The sequence below is a fragment of the Notothenia coriiceps genome, unplaced genomic scaffold, assembly GCF_000735185.1.
Source record: "Notothenia coriiceps isolate Sejong01 unplaced genomic scaffold, NC01 NC01_scaffold00017070, whole genome shotgun sequence".
In the NCBI taxonomy this organism is placed as follows: Eukaryota; Metazoa; Chordata; class Actinopteri; order Perciformes; family Nototheniidae; genus Notothenia; species Notothenia coriiceps.
In genome coordinates this window covers 409,113-427,166 of record NW_011349771.1, presented here as the reverse complement: position 1 = coordinate 427,166, position 18,054 = coordinate 409,113, and the positions used below count along the sequence as shown (strand labels likewise).

At 41.0% G+C, this 18,054-nt stretch overlaps 1 protein-coding gene across 1 annotated transcript in view; it reads left to right on the top strand.

Moving 5' to 3' along the window:
- Positions 1-15,722, top strand: part of fut8b (fucosyltransferase 8b (alpha (1,6) fucosyltransferase)) — a 17,543-nt gene extending 1,821 nt beyond the window's left edge. The window contains exons 2-5 of the mRNA XM_010776516.1: positions 6,489-6,735; positions 11,969-12,145; positions 12,942-13,092; positions 14,426-15,722. Of these exons, the coding sequence (XP_010774818.1) occupies positions 6,489-6,735; positions 11,969-12,145; positions 12,942-13,092; positions 14,426-14,764 (914 nt within the window). The 3' untranslated portion in view covers positions 14,765-15,722. The remainder of the gene's footprint in view (positions 1-6,488; positions 6,736-11,968; positions 12,146-12,941; positions 13,093-14,425) is intronic.
- The last annotated feature ends 2,332 nt before the right edge of the window (positions 15,723-18,054 follow it).

Here is an 18,054-nt window from a genome sequence, read left to right as displayed (position 1 = left end):
TGGCAGCTGTTTCCTGAAGTGTGCCAAATCCCTTTTGAGAATTACTTGGCTGCTGGTGGGATGGATGGATGTCATTAACACCCAACTCTGCCCTCCAGAGCTTTTCCCACACTCCGTCTATTATAGCATAAAATAGTGTCCCTTTACAAATGGACCTTTTGAGGATCCTGTCCCCAAACAGTGCACCACCAATGGAAAAAGGTGGGACCCCGCTAAAATAATTACCCATATTGTTGAAGTGGGTAAAAAGCAATATTAAAATCGAAATTATTGTATTTACATTTCACACATATCATTTATTTAATACAATTGTTAAAAGCTTCTTATTTTGGAGTTACTTTATCAGGCGAACATCAAAGCAACACGTTTTATTTGTCACTTTGTTTATTCAGGGCATTATGAATGTGACAGGGAGTGGACACCGGTTGATGACGCTGCATGTCCCACGCGCCAACATTAGGAAAGGCTAAAAATGGGTGAACAATTAATATTAGAAGAAGTAGTGTTGGAAACGAGTTTTTTTTTTTTTACGAAAAGTACAAGGGAGGCTATAGTACAGCACACGAGGAGGTAGAGTCAGATGTAAAATGTTAATTAAGCCACTGCGAAGGAGAAGCTAACATATAATCTGTTTGGCTCTATGAAACCTGATGTACTTATATGATTCTGTTTTCTTCAAGTTTGTATCTTCCTGGTCGAATGTACTTATTGTAAGTCGCTTTGAATAAAAACGTCAGCTAAATGCAATGTAATGTAATGTAATCATCTGTTAATGGCTAACATTGCTCAGGTGTAACGGGGAGCCTGGCTAGTCCATCCCGCCTCCTCCGCCCTCTGTTGGGACCGGTTGGGACTCCNTTGGCTCTATGAAACCTGATGCACTTATATGATTCTGTTTTCTTCAAGTTTGTATCTTCCTGGTCGAATGCACGTATTGTAAGTCGCTTTGAATAAAAACGTCAGCTAAATGCAATGTAATGTAATGTAATCTATTGCTTTTATAAAACGGTTACCAAGTGTGGCAATATGAAAGAAAAATACACACTCTAATTTAAATAGTTTTTATTAGTAAATAATGATGTTCAAAATAAAATAGTATTCAACTAAACCATGTAATAACTATATTTATTACATGGTTTAGTTGAATACTCGATTCTGATTGGTCAATTCAGAACACGTGACACGTTGTTAATACCGAACAGACAGACCGCTGTCAAGGACTTATTGACCGTTGTTAAGGACGCTCACATCTGCAGAAAGAAGTCCGTTCGATTTAACTGTATACAGTTTGGCCGAAAAGCAAACTGCATGCAGTTCTAGATCTACTGCAACTCTTGCTTTGCGTCGGGCTCCTGATCAGCCTGTCGGTGTTCTTTTCCCCATAACGACCGCGTCGCAGCACAAATGTATCCCTTACTTAATCAATGGTTTCTACATAAACTTACTTAGGGGTCTTATATTATCACATTTATACTTGCCTAGTGCAATGTAAACATTAGCATACCAAAGATTCACTTGGACATCAATATTTAATCTAGTGTTGTTGAGTGGGAAAATTGTGTTTGTTCTAACACATGAAAGTAAAAAAGTACTTGGACCCCCGGAGCATAGGTCCACTGCTCTACTCTTTAATAATCGATAAAAAAACATCTCGTATTCAGCCATAAATATCGTACATTTATTTTTTTCAGAAGAAAGTAAACATTTCTGCCAGTGAAAGGCATAAAGGATCATAGGCATATATTCAAGGTCTTAGCATTCAATTTGCCTCCAAACTGGACTAGCTCGAGAGCTATTGTTGGTACATGCTATGTAACTTTTAATGATTTTTTTTTGAAGGTGAGCCCTGAGATGGGACCTGAAGTTGAGCGAGGCTACAAAGGGGATTTTGAATTTGTCTGGTTATAGTGACTCCCTAGCACCAGCAGGTCAATGTTTTCAGCAATACTATGAAATATCTCAACATGTACTGAATCGATTGGTACAGACATTCATCGTTCCCGGACAATGTGTCCATTTAACTTTGATCGCAATGGTGGTTACAAATTTACCACCACGACGTTCAAATGTGTGCTTTTGGGTGACTTGTCTCAACAGCTATGAGGGGGATTGACTTTAAATGTGGTAAATCCCCCTCAGGATGAATTGTTTTGTATGGGTGATCCCTTAAAATCTTAAGATGGTGAACATGATAGACTTTCATAATGATAGCATTTAGCTCGTAGCACCGCTGTTCCCATGTACAGCCAAACAGAGCTGCTAGCCTCGCTGTAATCTTGTTATTAAGGTGAGTATTAGAATTGATCCATCACATATTGACCGTCCATAATAAACACCATGTTCAGCTTAATGTACTTTATATGTATAGTAGCTTACACCTTGGATCGATGTGCTTGTTTGGGGGAAAGCACCTCCTTTCCAACGCTCTGGTTGCAGAATATTTTACGAAAGAGATTACATACAGGTTTGTTTGCCTCTGTTAAGCTGACAAAACCTAAAAATGATGATGATTTGGAGGTTTTAATATAAGACCATGCCTTCGTCCTTCTCTCCCTTTCTATCACTTTTTTCTCATTGCTTTCTTGTTCTCATCACCGCATCCTTTCAGCTGTATATTTTTCTCCTATCGCTTCGTTTGACTTGAGCTCTCCTGGGTACTCCTTTCTTATCTCATGCTCTCATAGCGTCTTCCCTTTTCTTATTCTCCTGCCTTTCATGTGTCCTTTGCTGCTATCTAATGTCTTTCTCCAGTGCCTGTCTTACAAACAGCCTCCTATAGATCCATATATGCCATCTGGTTTCTCACAGCCAACAGCCAACTCACTTCAAACGCCACTCCCCAGGCCATTCAGCATTCTGAATTCATGTCATTATTAAGTCATGTAATTGGCAGAGGCAGTATTTTCTGTTGACCAGGCCAGGTAACTAGCTAGGGATAACTAATGTAAACCTTTGGCACACTTCGCTACACATGTGCTCATCTTTTATTTAGCCAACAAGGCTCCATTGAGATACAAGATCTCTTCTGTTTTGTTAACAATGCAGGCCAGAACATTCCTCGTGGCAATGGACCACACAGGGATGGTGAAACCTTGGATTAATACATAGATATGCATTGAATATCTCTCATCTCTTAGCAGAGTGTTTGTCCAGTGCTATTACAGCGTTTGAATGTCATGAATACTGATCTCTTTAAAAAAAAAGGGCAATATCCACATGCATTTGCAAGAGTGGTTCTACAGTACACTGGCCTTGTATTCTAAGGTTAACCAGTGTGTGTGTGTTAGCTACCATGCAAATGACTCGATGATAAAAGGCTTTGCACAGTCCCTGGATTGCAGGGAGCTTTGCACCTTGAGGACAGCGTCATTTTCTAATTTTGTTTCTCATAAATCCTAATCATCTGTCGTGTTATTTCGCGGTAAATGCCACCACTCCTTTGTAGTCACCTTCTATTAAAAATGTAATGAGCATAGTGCTTTGGGTTTTCTATGCTTAGCAAGTCTTTCTGTTCTTTGACTTGTGTTTTTGTGGGAAATTGACATTGTTGGTATTTTATGTAGCAGCCCTATTTAATTCCTTCCCTCCTCATTTATCTTTACATGGTTTACCCACTTTCTTTTAAGTGTTTCCCCTAGGATGAGAGTCATTTATAGACAGAGAGTGGATGTGGAGTATATTCATGTGTGACACAAATCAAAGGTAATGATAGCATCATTAGGGGACCTGCTGGTTTTGTTCCCTCAGATGGAACAAATAAAAACAAAAATAAATCATCATAACATGCAGTGAACCCCTGTATGAGCTGCTTGTTGAAAATAGAACAATTGCCAGGAGCTTTATATTGATGCTACATTATGTCCAACAGGCTTATGGCTGGTTAATGTTTTGTTTTACTCGAATGAAATGTTTCCTTTGACTCGCGACTTAAGCAAATTTACTTACCACTTGCATATTTTACCAGCTAATAGATGATGGTGGTTTGTATAACCATGATTATTTAATGGGAATATGAATACAAGTTGATCCACCTTGTTGATGTTGTGTGGCTATTTCAACAAATCACAGAAAATTGGCAAAAATTGGCTTTTAGTTTGGATCTGTGATAACAAATATGTGTCCAAATTCCAGTTTTTAGTACTTGACAACTTTAGTTTCTCATCGTTACATATCATGCATATTTCTGTCACTACTAAAAGAAGGAATTTAGTTTGAATCCCAGCCCTCCGGTCTATTAATCCACTGGTGCGTGTGGCTGTTTTACTTCAACTTTTTAAATTCAGTAGACAGCATGAGCGGTCTTAGCACTATTTTACAGACCTGGTATATCAAACTAAATTCTGAGCACACAAAGGGGAAACCAGGCTTCTTGTGGAACAATGCTTTGTTGATCAAAGAGCTAATTTGCCAAAGAGAGTGTATTCCTTTGAGGTTCTCTGTAGAGATATTACTGCCTTATGAGCGAGTCTGCGAGCGGCAGCAGAAACATAATGTTCCCTGCCATGTTAGGACTGGAACAAGAGTTTTCCAAGTTCATAAACTTCATCTTAAATGTATTATGAATGGAGATATTTTATGTCTGGATGACTGGCTCTCCAGTTTCATCGCTGTGTTAATCTCATGCAATATTTATTAGGCTCAGTATACACCATAGGCTTAAAATACAGTGTAGTGATTCTGTTTCAGTGCTGACTTTCATGCTTTGAGTCATGACGCATACGGGAAATGTATGCAGATGCTCTGGAGTTGAGATGAAATGTAAAAGAGCTATGTGATCTAATTAAGTATCTGTGGGAGGCAGACATACTGCATCTCTGTACATGTGTGCCAAGAAGTGCAGGCCTCAAAATATGCCCATTCCCCTGTATGTGGATCATGCCAATGCTGTTATATAAGCAAAGACAGGCCTCGGAATATTTTTTTTCTGTTCAATATTTAATGCTTCTACCAATTTATATTCAGTTCATGCTCAGACATACAGACACATAAATCGAAGCCTCTGTGTCTGTCCTTGTTTTTCTTATGTACCCTCTCTGTGAAAGGCCATTTTTAATGAGTCATTATGCCGTTTACTTGGATGTGTTTTGTGACTGTGTTTGCATCTGTGTAAGGTTCTGTCGGTGGCAGTTAGAGAAGACACTCTAGCCTGACAGAACACAGGCCTCAAACTTGTTTTTGTTTAAAACTGGGGGTTTACACAAACACATACACACACACGGACACACACACACACGGACAAAAAAAGCTATCCTTGGGTTTTAAGACTGAAAGAGAGTGAAGGTTTTGTCTGCCAGGCTAACCCTTCTGGTGCGATGAGATTAGCTCGGGCTCTTTGTGTGTACGCGTGTGTTTGTGAGTGAATGCACATTTCTTTTTGTTGTTGCTTTTTTTTTTTTGGATCCCCTTTAGTTGTCTGTGTTGGATCACCTTTATTCCATCTGATCACAAAACCCCTAAGCCTGTTCATGTGTGTGTCTTATCATGTACATGTGTGTGGGTGGGGTACATGAGCGTTGGCATGTTTCTCCACCTTTATTCACACATGCAGGTGTACGAGTCTGTGTGTATGGACAGTTGGCCTGGTGGGCTTTCTTCTGCCCAGAAAGGTGACCTTTGTAATCAGCCCTGCTCAAGCCTCTGCCCAGGGCCTCTGCCAAGCAGGACTCAGCCTGAAGGGGCCGATGCCAGACCACCGGCCCCCTCTAACCCCACCATCCAGGTCCTTGCACCGGCCCCTGGCCCTACACAGCCCTGATGGAAGGGAGCTTACCTTGGGGGGGGGATTGCTGCTGGAAGTGGAATAGATAACTTTGAAATATATCACTGCGTCACAGCCCAATCATTTATTCGGACAGAAAAAAACTGATTTTTAACTTGCTGATTTATTTGAACTTGATGAACTAAAGATTAAATGGTGCACGTTGTCTAACCTGAACAGGTACATTCATGGTTTTCGGCATCTGAAATGAAAAATGATTAGAGTTTGTGGTTTTCTAAATCCTACAGACAACCTGTTACTGATACAAGCTCTGAAGCAAAGTCAGTCAAGTCCATTTTATTTTTGTTGCCCAAAATGGCAAATTACTATTTTTGAGGAAGGCCACTAAATAGGTTTTAAACATGGGAAGTGCTGAAAGGTTCATCCATTCTGAAAATAAATCACTAACAATTTTGATAATCCATTAATTGATTACTTTGTTTATCTACAATAAACACCAAACATTTGCTGGTTTAGCTTCTCAAATAAATTCCTTTTTGCTTTGTTGTTTATTGTGTATTATTTGGTCTGCTAGAAAGCAACCAGCAATTTGAGGACATTACCTTGGGCTCTGCGAAACTGCACGGATTGTTTTTCTCTGTAGTTACTGATATTTTATTGGTTAAACAATTGATGAATGAACATAATCATTGGTTACTGCCCTAAACCTAAGCCCTGTTCTCATAAAGGTTGAATCAGTATTGAATATTGAGTGTGTTATACTCAACAGGAGAGGCCCACGATAAAGACGTCCAGGTGGTGGAGTTGCCCATCGTGGACAGCCTCCACCCTCGGCCCTCCTACCTTCCCTTGGCCATCCCCGAGGACCTGGCCCCGCGCCTGCACCGTCTCCACGGCGACCCCTCCGTCTGGTGGGTGTCCCAGTTCGTCAAGTACCTGGTACGACCTCAGACGTGGCTGGAGAAGGAGATCCAGCAGACCACCGCCAAGCTGGGCTTCAAACACCCCATCATCGGGTAAGGACACTCAGTTCTCACAGCTCAGTGTGTGTGGCTCTGTTTTTCCTCTCTCTGTGGTTATAATGACTTTAGAAATAAAAGCTTTGTCGCTATAGCATACCTCTACACTTACGTTTACAAAGTGTTGCACAATCAAAGCGAACAGAGACATGGCCTTGGGGCTGTGGTGGAACAAACACTGCTTTGGGTGAGGTTAAAATGAGGTTAATGAAATAGTAGCAATACAAGTAACTTAATTTTGCGTTTGTGTTTTAACTAGTTAGTTTTCACCTCTGTCTTTCCTTTACAGTCTTTTGCTTTTCATAGTTGCAGCTCACAGTTACACGAATCAACTCGAAATGTCATCACTCTGTACTTAGTTTTTCTAATAGCGGTGTTATGATAAGTCTGATTCTGACTTGTTTCATGTATAAATGTCCTCACGAGGGTTCTTAATCCCTCGTCCAATCCAATTCCATTTCCATACAGAAGACCTTCTGATCTGATATTGTTGCTAAATCAATGAAATAGCCGTAGAGTAAAAGTATCTCAGACAGAATTTAAAAATCAGTAAAAACCGAACAAGAGAAGACACGAGGAGCTTGTGATGCAATTAATGGCCGCGTTTAAGATGAAAAGCCGGAAGCCTTTCTTTTATCTTCAATAGGCTTTGTTGATTAAAGCATAAGCCAGGCTATATTCAATTTTTTTATTATTGTCAACAAATCCCATAAACATACCATTAACAACTCTAAATAATTCCCACAAACAATTATTATCTTTGTTGCCAAAGCCTGAGTGTTATTCCTCTCTGCCATGCCATTATAGTTATCTAAAAACACATAAATGAGCCTCACTGCATTAATCCTCTTCTGAAAACAGTCCCAAAGAATGCACAATTTACTCCTGTTGTATAATTGTTCTTAAAATTAAATACCATCAAAATATGTGCAATATATACATTATTATATACATATGCCATTAATAACTGTGTAATATATACCTGGCTGCTAAAACCTAAGAACTGTTGCAGGATTTGTATTTTTTTTAATTTTTTTTTTAATTATACTTTTAATTATATCATAACTTAGTACTTTTTTTTAGTAACATTAAGCTGTCTGTGGCTCTTTCTTGCTGTAACGGTGCAAATGTCCCCTCTGTGGGCCTAATAAAGGTATTCTCATTCTGAAAAACACAAGCGATTTAAGATTTAATAACAATTTAGAGACCTGTTTTTAAAGATTTCAAATCATTTTGACCTACTTGGCAGCAGGTTGAAGGGATTAACCATTTTACGGCATTGTACATAATGTCTGGTTAGCAGTCAGTCGTGGGAAAGTATCTGACATGAGATACTTTGCTGATTCCCTAACGTTCCTGCACCGTCACATGAGACGGATTCCCCTCAGCTAGGAAAGGAAGTAGTTTAAAACAAATTCTTCTAGTTCTATTCAGATTGTTAGTGAAGTAAGCCTGGTATACTTCTGTCACCCTCTTCGTAGGATTCTCACTTTTCGTAGCCTTTTTTCTTTTCATTTTGCTGCATATAGTTCTTCAATGTTTTTGTCATGCTCTTCTCATATCTCCCATCCTCTTGTTACACGCTCTCTCGTTTTTCCCTGTCTCTTTTCTCAGATGATTTCCTCTTTGGGTTTTAGCTCTTCATCACCCTGGCATCTTCTGTCTCCCACCCCCCTTTTTGTGACTCATCCCAAACTTTTCCAATCTCCACATCCTCTCATTTGCTCTGTCTTCATTTGTTCACCCTGTTTCAAGACATTTCACACTCACCTCTCACTCACATTCCCCCGGTGCATATCCCTACCCACAAGTCTCTTGCTCTCATAGTTTTACACACATCTCTATCTGTGTTCTTTGTGTTCCCCCCACCACCAACCCCTGATATATCCCACCCTTTTTCTCCGTCATATCACTGGGGAGAGGCTTATTGAAATGATGTGCTGGAAAGAACAAAGTTTTATCCCTTTTCTTTTTTCCCCGGTCCCTTCTCAGCTCCACTCTTCTCTTCACTGATGTTGCAACAAAGTGCCTGTGCGCCTCAGTCAGCACTGTGGGGGAAGGCGATATGTGTGTGTTGGGAAAAGTGTGTGTGTGGGGGGGGGGGGGGTTAATGTGAGATGCAGCAGTGGGGCTGATAGAGAGCTATAGTTTCAGTGCAAGAAAAAGGCGAGAGGGTGGCAGCAGTGGGGGGTGTAAAGGTTGATGGAGAGGGTACCGAGAGGGATAGAAAGGCAGCTTGTCCCCAGAGTACCCAGCAACCTCCAGCCGACCCCCACCCGCTCATTCAGCACCACCACACAACCCCCCTCCCCCTGCTCCCTCAAGACGCTGCAGGAAGGCTGCGAGCCGCCGACTAAAAGCTGCTATCGGCTCCATGCTGCCACCATTTAATGCTTCCTAATGGTAGTCAGGCTGGTCGGAGAGAAGGAGGGAAAATTGGGTGGCTGCTGCTATTGCACATTCTAGAATGGCCTTATCGCCATGGCAATAGGGTTACCAGGAGATGGAATTATGTATTTCATAATATCTTGTTTCAGCCGTATATGAATAAGGCGTCGATAAATTGTGTATATGTGGGGTTTTGTTTCAAACAGTATCTCTTAGATTAAAACACAGACAAACTTCCTTTTGAATGATCAATATTGCAAGAAAAAAACATGTTATTATTATAATATTTAAAAAAAAGAAATGTGTGTTGGGATTTTAAAGGGGCCCTTTTTGCTAATTTTCCGGTTTCATATTTGTATTTCGTGTTTACATGCTTTAATGTTAAAGAAAAAAATGCTTTAAACTGTATTTTTTCACCAACCTATTTAAATTTGTTCTTATTGTATTTAATCATTTTCTATTGTTATTTTTATATTGATATCCCAGTTTGCATTAAACTGAGGGGTTTTTATTAATATGCTAGCATAATATGGTGCATGGAGAAAAACGTTTACGAACAAAACCATTTTTTTAAACGGCTGTGTTAAAAATCCAATTATTAGTTTATTTAAATTAAATAAATTATGATTGTTAAAAAGTTCTTCCTAATTTAAAGCTAAAGTAGTATTATTATGAAAATTAAATAAATGCAGAAACAACAAGCTGTTAACACAACATTGAGTTTCTATGTTGATACGATGCAGTAAAGGAAAATGGTTGGGCTTTGTTGGTGAAAACACCTGCCTGTTGCGTGTTGAGAGAAATACCAAACAAATATGAAATTTAAAAACGATAAGCTAACAGCTGCTGAGGTGAACTGCAGAGTCAATGATCATTTCTTTCATTATTAGGAGGGATCTCTTTCACATACAATGTAAACAACCAGCCAGCTACCGCACAATTTAAACCACAGTTTAACAACATGTTCACAACTGCCCTACACGGCAAATGAAAGGAAAGGCTCCAGTAGAGTTACAGAAAAGTTATACACCCAACACCTTAATAAAACACTTTAAATTGACCTTTCCCTTTCCGGATATAATTATGAACTTGCGGTACACCTCAAGAACACATTTGATCTGATTTGATGTCAAAGTGAATGTGGCATTAGCCGTTATTCTATAGCAAGTACAGATGTAATATGGTAATAAATGTTCATCACATGCTGCTGATAGGCATCCAGAGGTCATTGTCAAACAAATCATTTATTCGTTCTACATGTTATTGTCAGTTTCCAGCGGAATCAGCACTGGCTGTGTGTGTGGGTGGGTTTGGTCTCTTATGTATGCTTTTACGCCCACCTTGAGGATTGCCCTGCCTCGCCAGTGCTGTATGAGTAGAGAGTAAATGGATTGAATTATTGTGGCAGTAGTGTGGGAGAGTCCCGGGGAGGGGAGGCGGAGGGGGAGGGAGGGATGGCTAAGAGCTGAGCATTGCTCTGACAGAGAGAGAAAGGACCACAACAAAAAGAGAGTTCACAGGAACAAAAGACATGAAAGAGGGAGCGGGAGAGAAAGACCCCGACAAAGGAGCGAAAAGCCTGGAGTCAAGACCTCTGTCCGAGATGAGACAGCGAATGAAAGGATCAGACACCCCCGCTGACACCTCACTCACCTTTTCCTACTCCGTTCTTCCACTTAAAAAAAAAGGGTCTATTCCTGTTGCGACCATTCCCCAGTCACTGTTTGATCACCGCCGGCCAGCGGTGGGAGCCTGTTTATTTCTCTGGACCTCTGACTCTTTTCTCTTTTTCTTCCCCTACCTCATTCTCACAAACACGCCAGAGGCAGCCTTGAGGTTAGAGAAGCTTTTTGAATCCCTAAAGCAACCGGGGAAAGAAAGTTAAAGACTGATCATCCACCAAATTCTCCTGACCCTCCTATGTTCCAGTAGAGCAGCTCCTGGGTCAGCAGTAGATGGTTGAACCAGGTGGAACTGTGTATATGTTCGTGAAATATCTACATGTTCACTCAGTTTTCCCTTAATAGGTGAAGATTGAAAAACGTATTTTTTGTTTGTTGACATGTCATTTGCTCCTCAGGCCAGAAGTCACAATGCAGATGTGGCTGGGTAGTTTTGTAATTGAATTTTGGATGGAATGAAATTGTGTTCTTCGTCTATCAGTTTGAAGGATGGTTCTGCGTTTCCATTCTCGCCCGTCTTTTGTTCCGTTTACGAGTTGTGCTCTTCCTCTCAAGTTCAGCCGGTGACAGCAGTCTCTCTTTGTCCTTGCTTATTGCAAGCGGTGACAAAAACACTGAAAAAGTACAGTTGTGTTGGTTATTTCCCTGTCTGTCCATGTTTCTGTTTCTTAAACGTCCTCCCTTTTTGTCTCTGCATGCCTTTTCTTTTTCCTTTCTTTCTTTGTGTTTTGCCCCATCAAAGATTTCAAAGGGATACGGTTGAAGTGATGTTTTTATTTATAATTTTACGACACATGAAAACAAATAAGAAACAGACTGTTCAGTCAGAACTAGGACACACTTCCTTCACTACAAGGGCATTCAGAGAGTGAAAACCCCTGCCATGGCCAAATTCCATATATTCCAATGATAACACAAATCTACAGTTCACACAGAGATCCGTTTGATGTCTAGCTATCTCTTCTGCTAAATGAAATTGGTTTCCCTTGAAATTGGGTTTACATTTTTAAGAGTAAGTGCACTGTTGCGTTCAGCATCTGTATTGGGACGACTCTATTCATACTCCCTACTTCTTTAGAGTGCAGTTGAACAAAACTCAACACAATATGAAAACCATATCATGTGTGTGTGACCCGTTCTGTGTCCCTGTGTGTCTGCAGAGTCCATGTGAGGAGGACGGATAAAGTGGGGACGGAGGCGGCCTTCCACCCCATCGAGGAGTACATGCTGCATGTGGAGGAGCAGTTCCAACATCTGGCCAGACGTGTCCACATCGACAAGAAACGAGTTTACCTGGCAACCGATGACCCCTCCCTGCTGCAGGAAGCAAAGACCAAGTCAGTGTTGGGGAGTGTCTTTGTGTGTGTGTGTGTGTGTGTGTGTGTGTGTGTGTGTGTGTGTGTGTGTGTGTGTGTGTGTGTGTGTGTGTGTGTGTGTGTGTGTGTGTGTGTGTGTGTGTGTCCATGATCTGTGTCCATCTAATGCAGGGGTGTCCAAGCTACGGCCCGGGGTCCAAATGCGGCCCGTGGACCATTTTGAATCGGTCCTCAGCTAATTCTAAAAGTATAATGAAATATGGCCCACAAATTAAACATCTGCTATTGTACTTATTGAATATATATGTTCAAATATATAACACAGTATCCATGTGTTAATAAGCCCGATTTTCAAATAAATTCAGTCAATTAAAGTTGAAAACATTTTCTAACAACTCTTAGTTGATAAGAAAAAAGCCCAATAACACATTTTCATAACAACCTTGAAACATACCCTTCATATTTCCTTTTATTATAAGCAATCTGAGCCATCCTGGAATGAGCTGCCAACACAATACATGAAACCCTAAGGGGAGCTGTGTGGTTTTGTTCATCAATATCAACCATCATTTACCTACATTTGATTCATTTCTTTAACTTATAACTTATGAGGCAATATACCTCTAGTGAGCAGCCCAGCACTTCGTATATTTTTCTGTGTGTGGCCCTCGGTGAAAAAGGTTTGGACACCCCTGATCTAATGGGTGTGTGAGAGTATGACTTTCTGCCTAAGTGTTCCTCTGAGATTCTGACCACACCTATTTAATGTCATCGTTTCGTGAGACTTGACATTTCTCCGTCTTTTCGACCCTCCCAGGTATCCAGAGTATGAGTTCATCAGTGATAACTCCATCTCCTGGTCGGCAGGCCTTCACAACCGCTACACTGAGAACTCGCTGAGAGGAGTCATCCTGGACATCTATTTCCTGTCTCAGACCGACTTCCTGGTCTGCACCTTCTCCTCACAGGTCAGCCCACAGGCAGCATTTACAGCTTGATTATGGGGGCATTCTTGATGTGTGTTTTGGTATTTTGACTAAATTGACATTTGTGATGGATTTGTTGGGATGAAAGCACTCCAAAAAAACTTTGATGTGCACTTGCTAGCAGACAAAGAAGTATGGAGGTGGAATAAAACAATAATGGTGGCATATTTAGTTAAAAACATGCATTTTATGTTGTTGTTTTGAGTCATGTCATTGGAGAGTGTGTGGGAGAGAAACTCCCTCTAGATGGAACTTTAGGATTTTAGCCTTTGCAGACCATTTAAATGCACTGAAACCTAAATAACAAACTACAAGAAAGGCAAAAATAATATTAGGGCCCCTTTAATCTCTGTGTGCATGTGACTGAACACATGTAAATTATAGTGAAAAGTGAACGATTGGTTTGGAAAAAAGAGGTTGACATTCTGGAAATTGCCTTCTGTAGATCACGTGATAACAATTTAACCGTTTCAATGAAATCAGAGGAAGGTCACCAGATGTGACTGAAAGCTCATGAATATTTCAGAAATTAGACTTCTTTTTTTTTTAAGCTGCTATTTTGGAAATAAATGATAGACTTTGAAGCTGATTTGATTGCTTTGTGTTGTAAATTCACAATAACAAGTAAAAGAACAGAATTGCAGATAAAAAAAAAGGAACGAGAATAACCTTAAAACGGAGATGACCCTTTAATAAAAGCACACTTGAGAACAAAAATACCGTGATTATATTTTTAATTACGAACACAGGAAAAAAGAATCAGGTGAGACAAAAGGTTTTGTGCTAAAATAGCGTGTTAGAGCCGTCGAAAAGACAATAGTCACTTTATGCTTCCAGTTTGCCCCAAGGCACACCAGAACCTTTTTCATAATAACGAGTATGTAATTGTCAACAAACTCATTGTCCCATTTTTACTCGCATGATTCACAGCCCATTTATTACGCATCTGACTTTACAAAGGCATTTGTCATCTATTATTCTGATCATCTCAGCTTCTAAAGTGCTGTTTTATAGAGAGTTATGACCAGGAGTGGACGGGCTTCCTGCCAAGCCTGAAAAAAATATTTGAGCCGCATATTTTCCTATTCACACACTGGCTTTAATAGTCCACTTCAAGGATCTGAATGGAATGAGTTGCTTAGCACATGTTATCCCTCTTTTACCAGGGCTGAAATACAAAGTATATGTCTTACAGAGAGAAATCCTTTTATACCTCGAGCAGCGTGTTCTCTTGCCTTCGAAGCCTTGTTGTCAAGACGAATACATGCATGTGAATTTATAGCTGTAAGAAAAATAATTCCTGTTTGTGTCTCAGGTCTGCCGTGTGGCCTATGAGATTATGCAGACGCTGCATCCAGACGCTTCCTCCTACTTCTATTCCCTGGACGACATCTACTACTTTGGAGGTCAAAACGCCCACAACCAGATCGCCATCTACCCCCACCAGCCGCGCAGCAGCGAGGACATTCCCCTGGAGCCCGGAGACGTGATCGGCGTGGCGGGAAACCACTGGGACGGATACTCCAAAGGCATCAACCGCAAAATGGGCCGCACTGGCCTCTACCCTTCCTACAAGGTCAAAGAGAAAATTGAGACTGTGAAGTACCCGACGTACCCCGAGGCTGACAAACTGCTCAACGCTCAAAATAACTAAAAGAAGAAATGAAAAAAATAAAAGAAGCGAAGGTGTGAGGAGAAACACGCAGACTCCGATTCCAGGGAAGGAGGCTGCTTTTGTACAGAATAGAGAGGCGTACTTAGTGCGCTAAGCCGCGAAGAAAAGAAGAAGCCTGTACCCAGGGGTGATGGGGATGAGAATGCACTCTTATGTGAGAGCGTGTGTTTGTGTGTATGCGTGCGCGAACATGTGTGTGCACTTGTGTAAATGCCTGTGCATATGTCAGGTCATGGAAGACTTGCACCCTACCACTGCTCCCCCTGCCCGATGCTCCGACGTCGGCTCTGTAGAGATGTAGACGTGAACATTGATTTTAAATAAAGCAAGAAAACAATTAAAATCTTCACAACTGACCGAGCCCGCTCACCTGAGACAGGACTGGGACTACTGTAAGACTCGCACGCTGGAGTGAGCTTCGAATCAATGACTGAAAAAAAAAATGATGATGACAAACTGGACAAAAAGTGTTTTTGATTTTTATTTAATTGCTTTCAGTGGTTCTGATTCTAATCTTGCCTTTTTTTCTTTCCCTCCTGTTTTTATTTTGTTTACTGAATGTACTGTATCCTCTTCTTGCCATGCTCACCGCCCCCCCCCATTCCCCTTTTCCACTCACTGTGCTTCCTCCATCTCGTCTTTTCATGTGCAATTAATTTTAAAAAATACCATATTGTGCTTTTATCAAGTGTTTTTAAACGGTCTTAATTTTGTGCGTATGGGGCTGGTGCATTGTATACTGTACAGTGTGTGTGTGTGTGTGCATGTGAGGATGGATGTGTGTGTGAGATCAAGTGTGCCTGTGTGTGATGTTTTAAGGGGCCATGTGACGACCTGGTGCCTGATTCATGGTGAGCAGTGTGTTTTTATCTATTCTGGCTTTCCTCCTGACTGAATAGTGTTTGTATGGCAGTGACAGTGGGGACTGTCCTCCTCAGCCCCCAGTGGGGGGACTGTCCTCCTCGTACTACCGAACCCACCCCCAACCCCCAACCCAACCCAACCCCACCCCACCACAGCACTTGGAACAATGGTGAACTACAGTCACTCCGCTGGTGAATGCTCTTGTGAACAATGGTAAGATTATGTGGAGATTGGTGAACTCATGGTGCACGCACACACACAGACACAGGAGCCGTCCCGAGGCTCACCAAAAGAAGCACTCCACTGAGATAATGTCCTTTCTTCAGCATCTCTGCTCTCTTCTGTCCATTTGTTTGTTTGTTTGTTTTTTTACTTCTAACATTGCTGTTTTAAAATAAATGAGGACGAATATGCCTATGTTTCAAAAATGATAATGCTATGTCATATCAAACTCAGTCCCCCATCATGAAGGCTTTTTTATCATAACTTATGTTCTTGGGCATTGTCTTTGATAACCACGGATCGAATAAACTTGAGAAACCAACACAGCAGTTTGATATATTTTTGTGATTCTGTCCGCCATCTGCTCCTCCATCTCCGCAGCGACACCTGCTCGTTCAATCAGCCTGAACATGCCTCTGCATTACACACATTCCAAACTGGGAATCAAGGCTTCGTCTATTTTTGAAGAGTTCATTTCCTGAAGAGTACCCATCTATTTTCGAATAGTGACAGTCATTACCTGAAGTTCTTCTTTTGATATCCCCATAAAAAGGAGGACCCTGCTTTTCAAATGTATATCATTCTGGCATCCCAGGATTAGAATTTACACTCCTACCTTCAAAAGTACCAGTAGTTTGTTTTATAAATCATTCAGCAAATGTGTGAATCCATTTCAAGTCGTTACAGAGCCCCAAATCTTAAATCTTTCTTTGATCTACGTTCAAACTAAAGACGGAGATCAGTACCTTCAACAGAGACATTAGCGTCCTTCGTTTAAATATTCCTTGTGACAGCTACATGACGTTCTTCCCTGTGGAGCCCGTAGACTTCCCGCTCCAGTCGAGAGTCCTGATCGTTTATGATCTCGTTCTCTGTGTCTTTATGTGCTGTCTTGTTACTTTCTTACCGAGAGTGCTTTGGGAGTTTCATTACAAATCCCTCTTTAATTTCCACGCTGATCTGCATGCTTCATTGGACACCCATAAGGATAGCCGCAGCAGCAGTAGCGGAGATTGAGGTTCCTCGTGAATTGTAATTTTATTGGGTTTTCCCCTCCGCCTGACAACAATCCGCAACCAATTTAGCCGTCGTTGACAAAGCTTTCACAATGCACATGCAGCGTGTAGCAGTTCATTGAACATCTTTCTTCACTGGGAAAGAGTCCCTCGTGGGCTTTATAAACGCACACGCTTCCTGGAGGGCACTTTAATTAAAATGCAATCGTTGCTGTCACAGTGGCCTGTAACAGTCGTTTAAGAGAGACGTTAGTTCAGTTAATTATTCTGTTAATTGGACTCAGCTTCTGATAGAGAGCATTCGAGTTTTTAGCAGGCGGTTTTCCTTCTCTGTATTTGTGGTGTAATTCTCGCAGAGCTCGTTGATATTTAAAGGCCTCCCCCATAACGTTGGGTGGTTGTGTGAGCTGAAAGGAAATCTGTCACATCCCAGTGCCTTATTCCTTTACAAACACATGGATCAACAGGTTGCTTTTCATTGTTTATCCAGGCTCTTTTGTCACTTCATTCTTTGGAAAAATTCCCTCCAAAGGTGATTACAAGGGAAAGAAGTTGAAAACAATCCATACCATAGTCATTGTTTAGGATTTTTGTTAAATACAGTGTTTCCTTGCTCAGCTGCAGAGGAAAGACTTTTGTATTAAAGGTCACCTATTATGCAAAATCCATTTGTTCATGTATTTTCAACATCAACATGTGTCCCCTTTGTGAAGAGAGTCTGAAAGTTTCAGGAAAAAGATTCTCTCACTTTTTTTCCTGATCGATTTATATAAAAACCTGTCTGAAAATGAGCTGATCAGATTTTGGCCACTTTGTGATGTCATAACGTTTTTTTTTGGCTTGTTTAACCCCCCCACCACCACCATCACCACCTTATCACCTGAATCTCCTCCTAGAGCACCCTTAACCGCGTTCACACCGGAGTTCTTTTCCCGTTTAGTTCCGTTAGTACCCCTTATGTTGCGTTCACACCAAAAAGAGTACTTAGTGCCGGGAACATTTACCCCCATTTTTAGTGCCTGCTAGAGAGGTGGTACCAAAAAAGTACCAATTTCTATTGGCTGGGCGAATTGCAACCATGCCCCGTAAAATTCTGAAAAGTTTTGTGAAGCCGCCATTGTATTTGTGGCATTAGCATTATTAGCATTAGCCTCGCAATGCAGAGAG